Source organism: Drosophila miranda, chromosome XR (assembly GCF_003369915.1).
Source record: "Drosophila miranda strain MSH22 chromosome XR, D.miranda_PacBio2.1, whole genome shotgun sequence".
NCBI classification, from domain to species: Eukaryota; Metazoa; Arthropoda; class Insecta; order Diptera; family Drosophilidae; genus Drosophila; species Drosophila miranda.
In genome coordinates this window covers 42,182,428-42,203,061 of record NC_046674.1, presented here as the reverse complement: position 1 = coordinate 42,203,061, position 20,634 = coordinate 42,182,428, and the positions used below count along the sequence as shown (strand labels likewise).

At 45.0% G+C, this 20,634-nt stretch overlaps 2 protein-coding genes across 2 annotated transcripts; both read right to left on the bottom strand.

The window, feature by feature from the left end:
* Positions 1–1,284: 1,284 nt before the first annotated feature.
* On the bottom strand, positions 1,285–4,192 carry LOC117186670 (EF-hand domain-containing family member C2-like). The gene is made up of 4 exons (XM_033387710.1): positions 4,026–4,192; positions 3,410–3,957; positions 3,051–3,321; positions 1,285–2,984 (listed from the first exon to the last, which is right to left on the bottom strand). The coding sequence occupies exons 1-4, from the start codon at positions 4,074–4,076 to the stop codon at positions 1,464–1,466; spliced, it is 2,391 nt and encodes a 796-aa protein (XP_033243601.1). The 5' UTR covers positions 4,077–4,192; the 3' UTR covers positions 1,285–1,463.
* Positions 4,193–6,598: 2,406 nt separating this feature from the next.
* On the bottom strand, positions 6,599–9,507 carry LOC117186672 (EF-hand domain-containing family member C2-like). Its single transcript, XM_033387711.1, has 4 exons — positions 9,340–9,507; positions 8,724–9,271; positions 8,365–8,635; positions 6,599–8,298 (listed from the first exon to the last, which is right to left on the bottom strand). The coding sequence occupies exons 1-4, from the start codon at positions 9,388–9,390 to the stop codon at positions 6,778–6,780; spliced, it is 2,391 nt and encodes a 796-aa protein (XP_033243602.1). The 5' UTR covers positions 9,391–9,507; the 3' UTR covers positions 6,599–6,777.
* Positions 9,508–20,634: the final 11,127 nt, after the last annotated feature.

The window sequence follows — 20,634 nt, the reverse complement described above, 5'->3', positions numbered from 1 at the left end:
GCAAACGAGCGGTTGCTCAGTGTCTTCGTCCTCTTGGCCTGTTGGACTTGTGTGGCGGTGTCCTCCGCCGAGCGTTGCCGCTTGCTTGGGGCCTTGGCTGTGGCCTTGCCAGCTTTGGCTGGCTGGTAGTCGGGCAGGACTGTCTTGGCCCATCGCCGCGATTCGATTCCCTGGGCAGACGCCAGGAACACCGGGTCGTCGTTGCCCAGGATGAAGGCCGCACGTCTTTTGTCTTGGAACTTGGGCCTATCTTTCGAGGCAGAGGCGCCGCCTGCCGGGGTTGTCAAGGGGTCCCCGGTCCCAAGGGGTCTGCCAGCCGCGATATCGCTCTGCATGGTCGCCCCCCCGGTAACCGGGTCGCCCTTGGGGCCCCCCGACGTGGATTGGCCCGATTGGCTTTTCGGTCCTCTCCTCACAGCGTCTGCTGCCTCGAGACGGTGGACCGACTTAGTCTCCTTCCCCGTCTTTTTGGGCACTGGTTTCCCAGATGCGTTTGTAGAGGGATGGTCTTTTCCCTCCGGCACTTTAGGAGGAGTGCCGTGCTCCTTTGCGGTGTTTTTTGTTTGAATAGTTAAATTTGGCATATTTGATCCCACGAGTAGGTGGGAAGGGGTTAGTCGCCCGGGGCATAGCCCGCGTGCCCCGGGAAGCCTTATTAAGACTGGAGGTCGGCAGGTATCCAGAGTCCGCATATAAGCGACCGAGCACCCCCTCGGCCATGCATCCCTCGGCATATGACAGTGTCACCTTGGATTGGGTCATTGGAGTTGGTCATAAGTATAGCTAAATAATGCCAAAGATGAAAAACTATTCTTGGGCTCTAAATTGGCTTGAAAACAAAAATATGAAAACTATTGAAAATTCAATATGTTTGGAGAAACGTACGTAATGAATCATGGAAGTGTCAGTTTCGTTGGCAGAAGGGCAGATACCACCAACATGGGCGAACTAGTTGTGGGTAAGATCGTCTTACGACAGAGGCTACTCTTTTGTCCTGAGCCTTGAGTAGAGGTTTCAACCACTCAGCCACTTCCGAACTTCGTGTACATGGTTTTATTGTTAATGCTTTTACCTCTCACTCTTTACGATGCCTCGCTGGGATTCAATGCACTGAATAACTAGAAAGCACTTGGATAAGAAGATATAAGAGTGATCTTTCGAGGCACAGCTTCAAAGGCCTGCTTAACAGTTTTTTGCCGTTCGGTCAAATCTTATTTCTGTGATTAATTTGAACATGTACAATTCCATATATGTACTTATATATAAAAGTAATATCACACAACATTTTTTTTTTAAATTTTAATACAAGTTCCTTTGAAGTCTTCCTACCAAGAATATAAATATATTTAAAAATAAAGTAGCTCATGGCATATTATACAACAAATTTGTACCCATAAAAACTGTAGCCTTATATGAAAAATAACAAAATAAACTGTCCAAATATCACATAGGCTTAGTCCGAACTAGATTTTTACATCCATGTTATTTTGGTCATTTTGTTTTTTGTCATTATGTAGCTGGAGTTCTTCAGTTGCCGATGGAGGCAATATTCTGGCACCGCCCATCATGTCTTTTCCACTCTCGTTTCCAGATGATAAATTCAGTGGTAGGTTTAATTTACTCAGAAAACAGGATAAGTTCACTAATCGGCCTTTGTGCTGGAATGGAATCTTGGGGCACAGCTCAAAAGCATGGTTTACAGGTGGCATGTCACAGCCTTTGCTACAGGACACATCGATAAAGTTCATTAGATCACAGATCTCAATCTCGTTACACTCATTGCGATTTAGAATTAATAAAATATTGTCAATCAATTCCAGTGAAAAGGGAAGACGACAGCCGCGAAGTGTGGAGCGAACTTTTGATTCAGGCAAGAATGGTTGGTTGGTAGGATTGATGTGATGGAAATGTTCCATCATGTCGTCGCGAGCGTTCCACAATGCACGCTTTAACTCTAGATGTGCTGCTGCCCGTACATTAACCCTAGAGCAACCACTTGTAGAAGTTTGTTCTGCTGAAAAATGTCGACAGAGCGTAATGATTTCGTGGTCGCTGATTACTTTGCCCAATACTCCGATTAATGCTCCCTTGAAGCTTTCGAAAGATACAAATACGTCGCGCTTGTTTTCCAAATTGTAACAATCTGGCACGCAGGTTCCCGCAAACTCAGACATACGGTTTTGAAGCGCAGAGCGGATTTTCTGCATAATGGCGGATAGGTTTGCGTGGATAAACTGCTCTGGATGGTGCTCCATAAACATAAGGGTATACTCGTCTGCAGATACCAAATGAAATATAAAGTCTTTCAGGGACATGGTGGACCCGATGAAAAAGTTCCAGGGCATATAGTATTGTGGTTGCTTATAAGAGAATTTCTCTTGTCCGGGCAATTCTATGCGAGTGCGTTTCATAAACTCGCCTCCGAGGAAACCAGAGTTACGTACGGCCACTTCTTGTATCTGTAATGTATCGTCACTCAGGTAGTAGCTTATCACAAAGATGCGTTCACAATTTTCCTTGATAGTGGAAAGCATCTTGGCACCAAACCGCAATACATAGCGATCAAACTTAATAAACTTTTTAAAGTCAGTCTTTGGCGGTTTCGGCTCCACAGATAAGCAATTTCCGACCGAGTCTTCGTAGCTTCCCCAGCCATTATATGGTGGAAGAACACGCTCTTTTTGGCGGTAGTCAGTACAGTCGTCCGATCTTGTAGGAATAGCTAGTGGTGTGAAATCTTGTACACCATAGCGTTGGCGATAATATTGCTGAGTAAAAGGGTCCAGTTCGGTAATGATCACAGCCCGACCATAGACATTTATCACACTGCCAATTTGCAGATCCCGTTCGCTATAATACATAATATCCTGGTTGCCTGTGTTTAGAGGGTCAACACAGTAACGTACGTTGCGCATATTAGTTCCTAAAACATTAAGTAGTGTTATCGGCGTCATCTGTCCTGGCAATAACAGTCCGTTAAACTCCTATAATTAAAAATATTTAATTGATGAACAGACAATTTAACAATAATTTAATATATTTTTACTCACCCGTGCCAGACGCGCTCGTTTCAGAAATACGGTTGGTCCGTCGCGACCGGAATTGCGGATATGTGCTTCCTTGATTTCGATGGTATCGTCGGCCAAGTAGTAGCAGATTTCTAACTTGCGAACGTCCCCAAACTCCGTTCGATCATCCCAGTACGCCTGAAATTTGAGTATTTGTCGATCATACTTTAAAAATTGCGCAAAAGCATGTTTTTTTTCAATCGGGTTGACAGCGCCTAAATGTTCACGATTACCCACGGAATTAGTTGGATCGCTGTAAATGATGTTCAAAGTAAAGAAAAAAGTTAATTACGGATGAGATTAATGTAGATACAAATACATTTCTATAGAACATTTTTTACCAAGGGAATTTCATTGAATCCGGAACGGTGATGCCGCGTCTGTTTAGAAAGTCACGAGTGAACTGATCGCAGTCTATAATATGATATTGCCGATCGAAAATCTGTACAGTCATGTCGATATTCAAATCATTAAGAGACATAAACTCATTGTCACAGGGCGGCGTCTTTTGAACACGCTGACGATGGACCAGGCAACCCTGAACTATGCCGGAATTATCTACTCGAGGCTCATAAATCTCTAAAGTGCCGTCTTCTAGATAGAAATATATCTTAACTTTTCGAACCAAGTAAGGTGCATGGTAGACCTCCTGCAAAGTTTGTTTGAAATAGGCACTAAAGCAGAGAACTTTCTTGTCGTAGGCCAACCAGGGTGGCATGCGTGGACCGGAACGGGGTGGATAGATGGAAGATGCGCCGACCGGTGGGCAGCTAATGTCTATTACGTCGCCATTGGGATCAATTGGTGCGGGTTGCTGACGATCATTAAGCATGCTGAGACCCTGGATGTTCAGCAACGACTGTGGCTTGGGGTAATGGCCCTTAGAAACCTAATATTTAGAAAAAAGTTGTGGGGTGGTTTTATCTCAGTGAGTTGGTTAAGGATGGATTTACTTACGTCACGAAAAAGCGTGCCCGGAAGCAGCGGCATTCCTGGAATTCGCAGCATTATATAGCTGATTAAAATTATTTTATTTTGCGTATGAAATATTTTAAGACTTGTTCTGTGTTCTAATGTATAAATTATATGTATTACTTGAAATGATATATGTACCAAGCGTTTTTTAGAAACATTAAAAAGTTATGTAGGTCCCATAGCCTACTATAAATATCCCCAATTTACTTGCTTGCTAAGATATACAGCTATGCTCCGGTTATCGCAAACCGCAAAAAGTTTAAAATCAATTAACAAATCGAAAAATTTCGTGACCTGTTTTCAAAAATCGTAAGATTCTTTCAATTTAAAAACGGTTTCTAATGTGCTATCGATTTTAAAAATTAATTGCACATAGCGCATACAATATAGACAAATTTACATTTATGCGTGAAAAAAACTATCATCTGTGTATCATATGTGTATGGTGCTCTCAGTACAAAGTATACTAGGACCGTATAGAATCAGTCTAGAAAAACTTTTTACACTTTGCGCTGCGGGGCCTTAACTGGGATGTGGGTGTGAGACTCCCATCTTACTCTAGTAGACTGCTATTAGTAAGCCTCCCATCCTTAGTTAACCGTAGAAAAATGATTGTTGTGACAGGAGTGACATAGACCGCCCTGATCTGTTGCGCCGCATAAACTTCATGATTCCTATTAGACTTACTATAAATTGTGTACCGATGTTCCCTCCACTTTGTAGATCGAATTATTCCTTGCATGAACCGTTTAGGGTCTTATGCTCGGATTATAATTCCCTCTACCATATTATATCCACAACTAATTCCCTTCCTCTTAATAAATTACTAATACTCACATACCTTTCTCGTAATTAGTAATTGTATTGGTATTTTTAATGCCTGTTTAGTTCTCCTAGTAGGTTTAGTTCTAATTTTCCTCGCATATTAGTCTAAGAGTTTTTTTTCCTGCATGTTGGGCGGTTGGTTGGGCTGGAGCTGGGCTGCGTTTTGCCTGGGATCCGCGCGTGACAGCCTTTTGCTGGTGTCACATGGGCCACTTGATGATGCAGTAATTGCATCGCCACTTGTAAGATGTAGTCATTGCATATCAACGTCCAGAAATACATATAAATATTAAATTCCCACACATAGTGCCGAACTTAAGTATTAGCACAGAAATAAAATTTAATTTTACTGCTGTTATAAGAGCATTTTCATTGTGATTTTTCTAATACAAATAATATTATCCGATCAATGAATCATTTTCCTTTAAGATTGGCCAATGTTAATACGCTTACTTTTATTTTATTGTTTTGTAAAATTTTGTTAGGTCTCTAACGAGTTTTTGTTTTTTTTTTTTTTTTGCCTGTATCTGGTCTGATGAGCTCGTGAGGTGGCTCAAAGGGGGCCTAGCTGAGGCCACCGGACGGGTCGCAGGTTGCGGATAGCGAACGACCTACCTATATACAGGTCATATAGGTAGGTCAGCTGCGAATAATCGGACATCCCTAGGGAGAGTACCGAAAATAAGCAGCCCCGGACAGCCAGCGGGTGTTCGCGAAGTAGCAACACTGACGATGCGCTTGTGGTGCCGCCTCGTATAAGTAGCTCACACACTCCCCTATCCCTACACACTACCTACCCACATCCCAACCCCCCACATTTAGCTCACACAGGGCCGGACTAAGAGTGTTATGCGACCCGTGCCGAGAGTCAGCCTGGCTGGGGGCCCGGTATATAAAACTAGCCCAGTCGTTAACGGAGAGCTCAGGGACTTGGCAGCCCCCTGTTCTAAGTATGCCTTATCCGGGCAACGTGGATCTCTGCCCGGACGGACCGTACCCCTTCTCTGCAGCTCGTGGGAAAGAATGGAAGAATTTAAAAAACAAAAAAAATGAGTCTGGCACTCCCCAAATGCCAACAGGGAGCAATCCCAAACAGGGGAAGGCAGCGGCCCAAAGGCCTGGCCCGACCCGCAAATCAGCAGGGAAAACCTGCGCGGCGGAAGATGCTAGGGAGAGCTCAAAGGGGTCCCATCCCGGTGTCGGGGTGGGTGGTGAATTGGCTCCCAAAACCGATACCTTGGCAGAGTGGCTATGCAATCCTGCGGCTGCTCTGCCTGCTGGTAAAGTGGCGGGTGATGAGTCACCATCTACTAGTGTCCAAGCCAAATCTTTTACATATGCCGATAGAAGGAGTGCTGGCAATATACTCCGTCGGCAGAACGCAAGCCAGATGTCCAGCCCGACGGACAAATGGATAAAGAAGGTTGAGTGGGCCTCGAAGGTGCTGCCGAACTTTGGCAAGGAAGCACCAGCCACTTCCGAACTTCGTGTACATGGTTTTATTGTTAATGCTTTTACCTCTCACTCTTTACGATGCCTCGCTGGGATTCAATGCACTGAATAACTAGAAAGCACTTGGATAAGAAGATATAAGAGTGATCTTTCGAGGCACAGCTTCAAAGGCCTGCTTAACAGTTTTTTGCCGTTCGGTCAAATCTTATTTCTGTGATTAATTTGAACATGTACAATTCCATATATGTACTTATATATAAAAGTAATATCACACAACATTTTTTTTTTAAATTTTAATACAAGTTCCTTTGAAGTCTTCCTACCAAGAATATAAATATATTTAAAAATAAAGTAGCTCATGGCATATTATACAACAAATTTGTACCCATAAAAACTGTAGCCTTATATGAAAAATAACAAAATAAACTGTCCAAATATCACATAGGCTTAGTCCGAACTAGATTTTTACATCCATGTTATTTTGGTCATTTTGTTTTTTGTCATTATGTAGCTGGAGCTCTTCAGTTGCCGATGGAGGCAATATTCTGGCACCGCCCATCATGTCTTTTCCACTCTCGTTTCCAGATGATAAATTCAGTGGTAGGTTTAATTTACTCAGAAAACAGGATAAGTTCACTAATCGGCCTTTGTGCTGGAATGGAATCTTGGGGCACAGCTCAAAAGCATGGTTTACAGGTGGCATGTCACAGCCTTTGCTACAGGACACATCGATAAAGTTCATTAGATCACAGATCTCAATCTCGTTACACTCATTGCGATTTAGAATTAATAAAATATTGTCAATCAATTCCAGTGAAAAGGGAAGACGACAGCCGCGAAGTGTGGAGCGAACTTTTGATTCAGGCAAGAATGGTTGGTTGGTAGGATTGATGTGATGGAAATGTTCCATCATGTCGTCGCGAGCGTTCCACAATGCACGCTTTAACTCTAGATGTGCTGCTGCCCGTACATTAACCCTAGAGCAACCACTTGTAGAAGTTTGTTCTGCTGAAAAATGTCGACAGAGCGTAATGATTTCGTGGTCGCTGATTACTTTGCCCAATACTCCGATTAATGCTCCCTTGAAGCTTTCGAAAGATACAAATACGTCGCGCTTGTTTTCCAAATTGTAACAATCTGGCACGCAGGTTCCCGCAAACTCAGACATACGGTTTTGAAGCGCAGAGCGGATTTTCTGCATAATGGCGGATAGGTTTGCGTGGATAAACTGCTCTGGATGGTGCTCCATAAACATAAGGGTATACTCGTCTGCAGATACCAAATGAAATATAAAGTCTTTCAGGGACATGGTGGACCCGATGAAAAAGTTCCAGGGCATATAGTATTGTGGTTGCTTATAAGAGAATTTCTCTTGTCCGGGCAATTCTATGCGAGTGCGTTTCATAAACTCGCCTCCGAGGAAACCAGAGTTACGTACGGCCACTTCTTGTATCTGTAATGTATCGTCACTCAGGTAGTAGCTTATCACAAAGATGCGTTCACAATTTTCCTTGATAGTGGAAAGCATCTTGGCACCAAACCGCAATACATAGCGATCAAACTTAATAAACTTTTTAAAGTCAGTCTTTGGCGGTTTCGGCTCCACAGATAAGCAATTTCCGACCGAGTCTTCGTAGCTTCCCCAGCCATTATATGGTGGAAGAACACGCTCTTTTTGGCGGTAGTCAGTACAGTCGTCCGATCTTGTAGGAATAGCTAGTGGTGTGAAATCTTGTACACCATAGCGTTGGCGATAATATTGCTGAGTAAAAGGGTCCAGTTCGGTAATGATCACAGCCCGACCATAGACATTTATCACACTGCCAATTTGCAGATCCCGTTCGCTATAATACATAATATCCTGGTTGCCTGTGTTTAGAGGGTCAACACAGTAACGTACGTTGCGCATATTAGTTCCTAAAACATTAAGTAGTGTTATCGGCGTCATCTGTCCTGGCAATAACAGTCCGTTAAACTCCTATAATTAAAAATATTTAATTGATGAACAGACAATTTAACAATAATTTAATATATTTTTACTCACCCGTGCCAGACGCGCTCGTTTCAGAAATACGGTTGGTCCGTCGCGACCGGAATTGCGGATATGTGCTTCCTTGATTTCGATGGTATCGTCGGCCAAGTAGTAGCAGATTTCTAACTTGCGAACGTCCCCAAACTCCGTTCGATCATCCCAGTACGCCTGAAATTTGAGTATTTGTCGATCATACTTTAAAAATTGCGCAAAAGCATGTTTTTTTTCAATCGGGTTGACAGCGCCTAAATGTTCACGATTACCCACGGAATTAGTTGGATCGCTGTAAATGATGTTCAAAGTAAAGAAAAAAGTTAATTACGGATGAGATTAATGTAGATACAAATACATTTCTATAGAACATTTTTTACCAAGGGAATTTCATTGAATCCGGAACGGTGATGCCGCGTCTGTTTAGAAAGTCACGAGTGAACTGATCGCAGTCTATAATATGATATTGCCGATCGAAAATCTGTACAGTCATGTCGATATTCAAATCATTAAGAGACATAAACTCATTGTCACAGGGCGGCGTCTTTTGAACACGCTGACGATGGACCAGGCAACCCTGAACTATGCCGGAATTATCTACTCGAGGCTCATAAATCTCTAAAGTGCCGTCTTCTAGATAGAAATATATCTTAACTTTTCGAACCAAGTAAGGTGCATGGTAGACCTCCTGCAAAGTTTGTTTGAAATAGGCACTAAAGCAGAGAACTTTCTTGTCGTAGGCCAACCAGGGTGGCATGCGTGGACCGGAACGGGGTGGATAGATGGAAGATGCGCCGACCGGTGGGCAGCTAATGTCTATTACGTCGCCATTGGGATCAATTGGTGCGGGTTGCTGACGATCATTAAGCATGCTGAGACCCTGGATGTTCAGCAACGACTGTGGCTTGGGGTAATGGCCCTTAGAAACCTAATATTTAGAAAAAAGTTGTGGGGTGGTTTTATCTCAGTGAGTTGGTTAAGGATGGATTTACTTACGTCACGAAAAAGCGTGCCCGGAAGCAGCGGCATTCCTGGAATTCGCAGCATTATATAGCTGATTAAAATTATTTTATTTTGCGTATGAAATATTTTAAGACTTGTTCTGTGTTCTAATGTATAAATTATATGTATTACTTGAAATGATATATGTACCAAGCGTTTTTTAGAAACATTAAAAAGTTATGTAGGTCCCATAGCCTACTATAAATATCCCCAATTTACTTGCTTGCTAAGATATACAGCTATGCTCCGGTTATCGCAAACCGCAAAAAGTTTAAAATCAATTAACAAATCGAAAAATTTCGTGACCTGTTTTCAAAAATCGTAAGATTCTTTCAATTTAAAAACGGTTTCTAATGTGCTATCGATTTTAAAAATTAATTGCACATAGCGCATACAATATAGACAAATTTACATTTATGCGTGAAAAAAACTATCATCTGTGTATCATATGTGTATGGTGCTCTCAGTACAAAGTATACTAGGACCGTATAGAATCAGTCTAGAAAAACTTTTTACACTTTGCGCTGCGGGGCCTTAACTGGGATGTGGGTGTGAGACTCCCATCTTACTCTAGTAGACTGCTATTAGTAAGCCTCCCATCCTTAGTTAACCGTAGAAAAATGATTGTTGTGACAGGAGTGACATAGACCGCCCTGATCTGTTGCGCCGCATAAACTTCATGATTCCTATTAGACTTACTATAAATTGTGTACCGATGTTCCCTCCACTTTGTAGATCGAATTATTCCTTGCATGAACCGTTTAGGGTCTTATGCTCGGATTATAATTCCCTCTACCATATTATATCCACAACTAATTCCCTTCCTCTTAATAAATTACTAATACTCACATACCTTTCTCGTAATTAGTAATTGTATTGGTATTTTTAATGCCTGTTTAGTTCTCCTAGTAGGTTTAGTTCTAATTTTCCTCGCATATTAGTCTAAGAGTTTTTTTTCCTGCATGTTGGGCGGTTGGTTGGGCTGGAGCTGGGCTGCGTTTTGCCTGGGATCCGCGCGTGACAGCCTTTTGCTGGTGTCACATGGGCCACTTGATGATGCAGTAATTGCATCGCCACTTGTAAGATGTAGTCATTGCATATCAACGTCCAGAAATACATATAAATATTAAATTCCCACACATAGTGCCGAACTTAAGTATTAGCACAGAAATAAAATTTAATTTTACTGCTGTTATAAGAGCATTTTCATTGTGATTTTTCTAATACAAATAATATTATCCGATCAATGAATCATTTTCCTTTAAGATTGGCCAATGTTAATACGCTTACTTTTATTTTATTGTTTTGTAAAATTTTGTTAGGTCTCTAACGAGTTTTTGTTTTTTTTTTTTTTTTGCCTGTATCTGGTCTGATGAGCTCGTGAGGTGGCTCAAAGGGGGCCTAGCTGAGGCCACCGGACGGGTCGCAGGTTGCGGATAGCGAACGACCTACCTATATACAGGTCATATAGGTAGGTCAGCTGCGAATAATCGGACATCCCTAGGGAGAGTACCGAAAATAAGCAGCCCCGGACAGCCAGCGGGTGTTCGCGAAGTAGCAACACTGACGATGCGCTTGTGGTGCCGCCTCGTATAAGTAGCTCACACACTCCCCTATCCCTACACACTACCTACCCACATCCCAACCCCCCACATTTAGCTCACACAGGGCCGGACTAAGAGTGTTATGCGACCCGTGCCGAGAGTCAGCCTGGCTGGGGGCCCGGTATATAAAACTAGCCCAGTCGTTAACGGAGAGCTCAGGGACTTGGCAGCCCCCTGTTCTAAGTATGCCTTATCCGGGCAACGTGGATCTCTGCCCGGACGGACCGTACCCCTTCTCTGCAGCTCGTGGGAAAGAATGGAAGAATTTAAAAAACAAAAAAAATGAGTCTGGCACTCCCCAAATGCCAACAGGGAGCAATCCCAAACAGGGGAAGGCAGCGGCCCAAAGGCCTGGCCCGACCCGCAAATCAGCAGGGAAAACCTGCGCGGCGGAAGATGCTAGGGAGAGCTCAAAGGGGTCCCATCCCGGTGTCGGGGTGGGTGGTGAATTGGCTCCCAAAACCGATACCTTGGCAGAGTGGCTATGCAATCCTGCGGCTGCTCTGCCTGCTGGTAAAGTGGCGGGGGATGAGTCACCAACTACTAGTGTCCAAGCCAAATCTTTTACATATGCCGATAGAAGGAGTGCTGGCAATATACTCCGTCGGCAGAACGCAAGCCAGATGTCCAGCCCGACGGACAAATGGATAAAGAAGGTTGAGTGGGCCTCGAAGGTGCTGCCGAACTTTGGCAAGGAAGCACCGAAGAAGGAAGCCCCTCAGCCAAAAAGGCAGCGCTCGCAAGAGACTCCGGGGCCGACACCAAAGCGCTCCAGAGTGCTGCCTAACACATCATTCGCGCAGATTGCCAGAGAAAGGACGCTGATTGGCGTCCTGGACAAAGGCAGCGCGGACTCCCGGATACCTAGAAACCAGTGGAAGTGGGTGGAAGCGGCACTGGCCGACCGCTGCTTCGAGCTGCTGGAAAAGCAGCCTGGACCCCCCCCCGTCTGCAAAGACATGAGCTGGTACCAGGGCTGCATAAAAATCGTAGCCTGTGAAGACGAGCGCTCCGTACAGCTGTACAAAGCAGCGGTAGCGCAAGTCGGGGAAGTCTACCCAGGGGCGAAGCTCGTCTCTGTAGACTGGAGCGAAGTGCCCAGTAGACCAAGGGCGAGAGTCTGGGTGCCCGCCTCCATGAAGGAGCGCATCCTAAAAATGTTGCAAAGATGCAACCCCCACCTCCCAACAGCGGATTGGAAGGTGGTCAAAGTTGAGACGACATAGGGCCCCACAAACCAGGCGGTGGTCGTCCTCAACAAAGAGTCGCTGGCCCCGATTGAGGCTGCCAAAGGCGAGCTCAATTTTGGGTTCAGCTCTGTGACCGTAAAGGTCTACAAGTCGGATGCGGCGGCCGAGGCGCGTCCTGTCAACAAGCCAGTCGAGCAGGACGCTGCCTCGGAGATCGAAGCACCCGACGATCACACAGAGATAGACCCAGAGGGCTACTCCACCGATGGCACGCTGAGATGCGACTTCGAGGCGATGTGTTGCCACGAGGAAGTCGAGGACGATCCGGATGCCGACATTACAGTGGTGGAGAACACTAAGGATGTCCTTGAGGCTCCTTCAGATCAATTTCCACCACTGTAAAGCAGCATCCGCTGCTCTTATACTCCGCCTCGAAGAGAGCGGAGCAGATTCAGGAACCTTGGATAGTGGGAGACAAGGTTTGTGGACTAGGGTCGAAGGAGTACAAGATAATTGTAGCTCAACATGAAGGTAAAACCCGCACCTGCATTCTCGCCAGAAAGCACTTTTATATCTTTCTGCTCCATAATTATAGCGATAGCGACAACACGGCGGCAAGCCTAGAGCTGAAAGGGACACATCTAAGGCTGATGTCGTCCTACATGGCCCATGAGGGAAACGATCCTCCCAACGACCTTGTTCGCAAACTAGCCAGCGACAGCGAGAGGTCGGACATAGACCTATTAATAGGTTGCGATGCCAACGCTCACCACACTCAATGGGGGAGCTCGAACACAAATGTAAGGGGTGAGTCACTTTTCAGCTTCATCCTTAACTCAAATCTATTTATTTGTAATCGGGGCAATTAATTAATTAAAAATCGACAGGAGGTTATTGACATCACCCTAGTGTCTTCCAACCTTTTAGACATAGTCAAGAGTTGGCAAGTCCTTGATGACCACTCTTTCTCTGACCACAGATACATCGAGACCACACTATCCCTCGAGTGTCCGAAACCTAAGGACTATATTAATCCCAGGAAAGCCAACTGGGAAAAATATAGCTCAGCCCTGGAGGACTTACTCCCCTCCAAGGCACCATCATGCCCTGACACAAAAGACGACCTAGATCGCCTAGTGAACAGGTTCACAGAGGCATGCAACAAAGCCTTCGCGGCAGCATGCCCCTCTAGCAAACCTAGGGGGAAAAAGAAACCCCCCTGGTGGTCAAAACAAATAGACATCCTTCGTAAAAGCTGCAGGACCCTCTTCAACAGGGCCAAAAGCGCGAACGAGGAGAGCCACTGGGCAGACTACAAAATCAGTCTGTCACTATATAAAAAGGAAACAAGGAAAGCAAAAAGGGCCTCTTGGCAAAAATTTGGCTCGGAAATTGAGGAAACGTCAGAGGCCGCAAGGCTTCGCAAGATTCTCTCAAAAACTAACCCCTCGGTAGGGTATCTTAAAAGGAATGACGGCACGTGGACTAACTCCAGTGAGGAGTCCCTGCAGATTCTACTAGACACACATTTTCCAGGGTGCACAACCATCGAGACGGCACATCTTCCAGGAGAGGGACCGGTAACCTCGATGGATCACATCCTCACAAAACGTAACATAAGCTGGGCAATAAACAGCTTCAACCCGTTTAAATCGCCAGGCCCAGACCAGGTAATCCCGGCCCAACTTCAGAAGGCCGGGGATACGGCCATCAACTGGCTACAAGGTATCTTCAGGAAGATACTGGCTGTGGGTACAATCCCGCGAACATGGCTTAAGGCAAAGATAGTCTTCATTCCCAAAGCTGGGAAAGCCTCGCACTCAGCTGCAAAAGACTTTAAACCAATCAGCCTATCGTCCTTCCTCCTCAAAACCTTTGAGAGACTCGTCGGGCTGCAACTGAGGACAACTATACACCCTCAGTTGCTGCCAGGCGCACAGCATGCCTACCGGAAAGGAAAATCCACGGAAACGGCTCTTCATGAAGTGATCTCAGCGGTAGAGAAATCTCTGCATCACAAAGAGTACTCACTCATAGCCTTTCTCGATATTGAGGGAGCTTTCAACAACCTAGTACCGGGCGCCATTACAGAAGCCCTGACTGACCTGGGGGTGGACCGTCACTTGGTGATGCTCATTGATCAATTGCTCACATGCAGGACGGTGACATCATCGATGGGATCGTCCGCCCAGTCAAGGTATGTCAACAGAGGCACCCCGCAAGGTGGTGTCCTGTCTCCTCTTCTGTGGAACATAGCAGTCAACAAGATTCTATGTGACCTAGAAGGGGGGGCTGCAAAGTCGTGGCCTATGCGGACGACGCTGCGATTATCTTCTCGGGGAAATACCCCCAAACACTGTGCGACTTAATGTCCACAAAGCTAGCGCAACTGTCGGATTGGACAGAATCGCGCGGTCTGGGAGTAAATCCCTCAAAAACGGAACTCGTACTATTCACAAATAAATACAAGGTCCCGCCCCTCAACCCTCCAATACTACAAGGATGCAGGCTCTCCTTTAGCGACAGTGCCAGTTACTTAGCGTTGGTAATTGACAAGAAGCTTAGCTGGAACCTGAATGTCAAAGACAGAGTGAAGAAGGCAATGACTGCACTCTACACATGCAAAAAAGCTATTGGGCTAAGATGGGGTATGTTCCCAAGCATAGTCCAATGGATATATCAAGCTATAGTTAGACCAATACTACTCTACGGAGTTACGGTGTGGTGGCCGGCCCTATCAAAAAGGGCGATCACCAAGCAACTGGGCAAAGTCCAGCGGACTGCCGCCCTATGCATCAGCGGAGCTCTTCGCACCACCCCAAATGATGCGCTAAATGCCATCCTATGCCTACAGAGCCTTGACCTCGCAGGAAAGGAACGGGCAGAAGCAGCAGCAATACGTCTAAGAGACTCAGATCAATGGGTGACACAGTGCATAGGTCACTCAGCCATATTAAATAATAGCAGTACCGTCCCCTCAAAAACAGACTACCAAGTTCCAAGAGAGTACACAGACACTCCCTTCGACACAATCATCCCTCACAGAGACGAATGGCTCGAGGGACTCCCAGGCCCAGATGGGGCCATAAACATCTTCACAGATGGATCAAAGCTGGACGACAGAGTCGGAGGGGGAATCTACTCTTAACAGCTAAACATAAGGCATTCCTTCAGACTCCCAGATCATTGCAGTGTCTTTTAAGCGGAAGTCATAGCAATCAGGGAGGCTCTAGACTGCCTACAAGCGGCTGCCGTCACGGCAACCAAGCTAAACATTTATAGCGACAGCCAGGCTGCGATCAAATCGCTAAGCGCGATTTCCTCGAACTCGGCCACCGTGGCAGACTGCCGCAAATCTCTGCACGAGATGGCTCAGCAATTTGCCATTAGCCTGATTTGGGTCCCGGGCCACCGGGACATCGAGGGCAACTGTATAGCGGACGAGCTGGCCAGATCAGGCACTACAATCCCCCTTCTCCAAGACAAGGAGGATATCTGTATGCCAATGGCCACCTGTAAGCTCATTATAAGGGAGCAATACAAGCGACTAAAAAACGATATGTGGCAAACAGTGCCACGATGTCGCACAACTCGGCAAACATGGCCGACCATGGACATGAAGCGCACCTCCGAGCTCCTCAAGTTAAGCAGGAAAAGGTGCAGCGTAGTCACACGTTCCCTCACGGGCCACTGGCTAATAGGCACCCACGCTAACAGGCTGGGGGCCCCACATAACGATTTTTGTCGCAGCTGTAGAGACGAGGAAGAGGAGGAGACAGTGGAACATCTGTTCTGCTCCTGCCCAGCTCTCAGCAGAAGAAGGCTACAGCACCTGGGCTCAGCCTTTCTACACGACATCTCAGAGATGTCCAAACTTTGTCCCAGGAGGATAGCGAACTTGGTGAGAGCATCTGGATGGGATAATTGCTGACAGGAAGTCTCACAACGCGGGAAGGAAATGATCCTATGCGGTATCACAACGGGCCGAAACCGGCCTAAGTGTGACGGGTTCCGAGCGAGCCCGGCAGCCGCCTCAACCTAACCTAACCTACATGCCTGTAAAATCTTCAAAAACTATTTTTATATATTTTTTAGGTATTTAAAAATGAAGTGAAACAATAATTCTATTTTGTATATATTCTTTAATTATATAAAAATGAAATAAAACAAAAATTACAATTAAAAGACATCGGTTTTTTTTACAAGTTTTTAGCATTTTCAAAAAAAGTCGAAGTATCCATTTTTGCACGTTTGGACTTATTTAATTAATGATATTTTTTAATATTTTGCTTTTATCACACTCTAAGTACTTTTGGGCATACGCTCGACTAAATTTAGTATGTGCTCGCCAGGTATCATGCGACACTCCGTCTGCTCGCGCTCCCAAATCTCATCCAATCGCTTCAGTGCAAACTTACCATACTTGCCAATATTTTTTAAGCAGAGGTAATCGATTTTCAATGAGATGTAGATCTGGGCTTTGAGCAGGCCACTGCATTAAGTGAAGACGAATTTTCACGATTTTGGCCGTGTGCTTCGAGTTAACGTTTTGCTGAAAAGTAATCTGCGATATGCGGTAGACACATTTGTATCAAAATTTAGAAAATTTGTTTCCAAAATATGAAAAGTTTTATTAGCTGTTGCAGTGTTATCAAAATAAAAAAAAGTTTTTCTGACAACTTGTTTTCTAACCAAACTATATGTATATGGTGTGGCGCAGTACTTGGTTTTAGTTTTATTAATTTCTTAATTTTACGTCTGTTCCTTTTTCTTGTCGATCGAAGAAGGAATATCACATCAGTTCGAATACCCCAGAGACTTCGGCTCTGGCGTTCGGGTGCTGACGCGTCATCATGAGAGAGCGCAGAGAGAACATCTTTGCATATGTTAGTACACACGCAATATGTTTCGACAAAAATATGTGCTTGTATGCTTTTTTCGTTATCAGAGATCTGATGCTGATGCTAATTTCTGTTTTCTGTTGTGCCTCCAGCATATTTGAATCTATGGTTCTAGTATTGCTGGCCGCTAGAACTGAAATTAAGGTTTGGTTCTTGTTTTGGGTCTTTTGATTAACTGACCTACCGCCACAAAATAAATGAAAAATGGGCAGGAGGTGGGGGTATGGTACACTAGGGCGCGGGAAATAAAATAAAAGCTGTTATTTGTTTGATTTGTATTACAAATTATAAAATATTACATTAATATAATTCCGTTAAAGCGTCAATATCATATCCTGTTTGCTGAACTCCGAAAAGTATTACTGATGGTATTTTCCCAATAGCCGAATGTTTTTAATTATACCCGATACTCAAAAAGATTATTGGGGTATATTAGATTTGTGGTAAATGTGGAAGTGTGTTACGTCCAGAAGGAATCGTTTCCGACCCCATAAAATATATATATTCTTGATCAGCCTCAATAGACGAGTCGATTGAGCCCTATCTGTCTGTCCGTCCGTCCGTCTGTCCGACCCTATTAGCGCCTAGTGCTCAAAGACTATAAGAGCTAGAGCAACGATGTTTTGGATCCAGACTTCTGTGATATGTCACTGCTACAAGAATATTTAAAAACTTCGCCCCGCCTACTTCCGCCCCAAGCCCATAACCTTGTATTTAGTACCATCACTCTCTCAAGAGTTATACCTTGGCATTGACTTTTGGTCTGCATTTAAATTGTTACCTCCAGGAGCAGTAACCAAGAATGCCAAGCCCGAAGTTGCTGCCTTATATAAGGATGACCATATGCATATAAGCCTAACTGTTTCGCAACAGGCCATGTTGTCAGAGGCTATCCAAAATATCCCGTCATTCGGCGGAGAAGGTCTAGGTCTAACCAGCTGGATAAGTCACGATATCGATATAGGGGATGCAAAGCCAATTAAACAGCGGCACTATTCGGTATCTCCTGCCTTCAAAAATGTCATGTTTGAGGAAGTAGATAGAATGATAGCTCATCACCAGTCGTTCTTGTGAGGAAACCTGGTAAGGTGAAAATATGTCTCGATAGCCGGAAGGTCAACGAAGTCACAGTGAAGAGCGCACATCCGATGCCGTTGATCGATGGAATCTAAAGCCGACTACCAAAAGCTGAATTTATTTCCAGCATCGATCTAAAGGATTCGTATTGGCAGATCCCATTGACCTCAGACGCTCGCGAAAAGACCGCATTCACCGTCCCGGGGAAACCCCTGTATCAATACACAGTGATGCCATTTGGGCTAACCAACGCTCCACAAACCATGTGTAAATTAATGTATAAAGTTATACCCTCTCAGTTGCGCCATGAAGTGTTGGTCTATCTGGATGATTTGCTCGTTGTATCTTCTATCTTCGAAATCCATGTGCGTGTGCTATCCGAGTTGGCATCTCGGTTAAAACAAGCTGGGTTGACAATTATTGTCGAAAAAAGCAAATTTTGTTTGAGGGAAGTCAGATACCTTGGCCATGTCATTGGGGATGAAACTATTAAAGCCGATCCAGAAAAAGAGTCCGCCATTCGGGAATTCCCTACACCTCGTTCAGCCAAACAAGTACGAAGGTTTTTAGGAGTAACTGGCTGACATCATAAATTCATTCGAAATTATGCCGGTAGCCAATGTCCTGTGAGGGAACGTATGACTGCGCTGCACCTTTCCCTGCCTAGTTTGCAGAGCTCTGAGGTGCGCTTTTTATCGATGGTCGGCCATGTTTGCCGAGCTGTGCGACAACATGGCCCTACTTGTCACTTTTCGTCTGCCAGTCGCTTTTACTGCTCTTTTATGATGAGCTTGCAGGTGGCCATAGGCATACAAATATCCTCCTTATCTTGGAGAGCTCGTCCGCTCTGCAGTTGCCCGCGATGTCCTGGTGGCGCGAGACCCATATAAGGCTGATAGCAAATTGCTGAGCCATCTCGTGAAGAGATCTGCGGCAGTTCGCCGCAGTAGCCGAGCTCGAGGAGATCGCGTTGACTGATCTGATCGCAGCTTGGCTATCGCTGTAGATGTTATGTTGGTTGCCGTGGCGGTAACCGTGTGAAGGCAGTACAGAGCCTCCTTGATTGCTGTAACTTCCACTTGAAAGACACTACAGGGATCCGGAAGCCTGAAAGATTGCCTTATGCTTAGCTGTGCAGAGTAGATCCCTTCTCCGACCCTGCCGTCCAGCTTTGAGCCATCCGTGAAGATGCCTATGGCCCCGTCTGGGCCTGGAAGTCCCTCGAGCCATTCGTCTCTGTGAGGGATGATGGTGCTGAATGGAGTATCCGAGTGCTCCCTTGGAACTTGAAAGTCCGTTCTTACTAGGACAATGTTGTTATACCCGATACTCAAAATGAGTATTGGGGTATATTAGATTTGTGGTAAAAGTGGATGTGTGTAACGTCCAGAAGGAATCGTTTCCGACCCCATAAAGTATATATATTCTTGATCAGCATCAATAGCCGAGTCGATTGAGCCCTGTCTGTCTGTCCGTCTGTCCGTCCGTCCGTCCGTCCCCTTCAGCGCCTAGTGCTCAAAGACTATAAGAGCTAGAGCAACGATGTTTTGGATCCAGACATCTGTGATATGTCACTGCTACAAAATTATTTCAAAACTTTGCCCCGCCCACTTCCGCCCCCACAAAGGACGAAAATCTGTGGCATCCACATTTTTAAAGATACGATAAAACCAAAAACGCAGAATCGTAGAAGATGACTATATGTTCTAGAGTGTAAAATCTCAACCAGATCGTATAATTATTATAGCCAGAATCAAGAAAACAATTTCATTCTTTCTCGCTCTGTCTCTCTCTAACACACAGGTTTCATGGTCGGCTTTGCCAATTGCAAAATATGAGTTCAAGGATCTCAGAACCTATAAAAGCCAGAGCAACCAAATTTGGTATCCACACTCCTGTGATATCTGACCTTGACCGTTTCGTGTCCAAATTTCGCCACACCCCCTTCCGCCCCCGCAAAGGACGAAAATCTGGGGCATCCACAAATCTCAGAGACTATTAAGGCTAGAGTAACCAAATTTGGTATCCGCACTTCTGTTAGATCTCACTATAAAACGTATATCTCAGAATTTCGCCCCACCCCCTTCCGCCCCCACAAAAGACGAAAATCTGTTGCATCCACAATATTGCACATTCGAGAAAACTAAAAGCGCACAATCATAGATAATGATCATATCTATCAGATTGCTGAATCTGGATCAGATCGGATCATTTTTGTAGCCAAAAGGAACAAATCAATTTGCACTGGCTTCGCAGCGCCCGACGTCACGCTCAGACTGATTTTCTGTCTCTCTCGCACGCACTCTTTGTCGTGTCGTTTAACATTAGCTGCGTCTGCCGGAGGAGAGCCATACTGACTTAGTATCGGGTATAACTGTAGAGTTGCGGTGTCCGCAGCAAATCACAACGTTCCCCCTCGTTTTGAAATAAAATTCCTCCAAACCCAGCTAGCTTCACAATGCAATCTGTTTCCATAGTCGGGCTATACAGGGCTAGAACTGGTGCTGTGACCAGTCT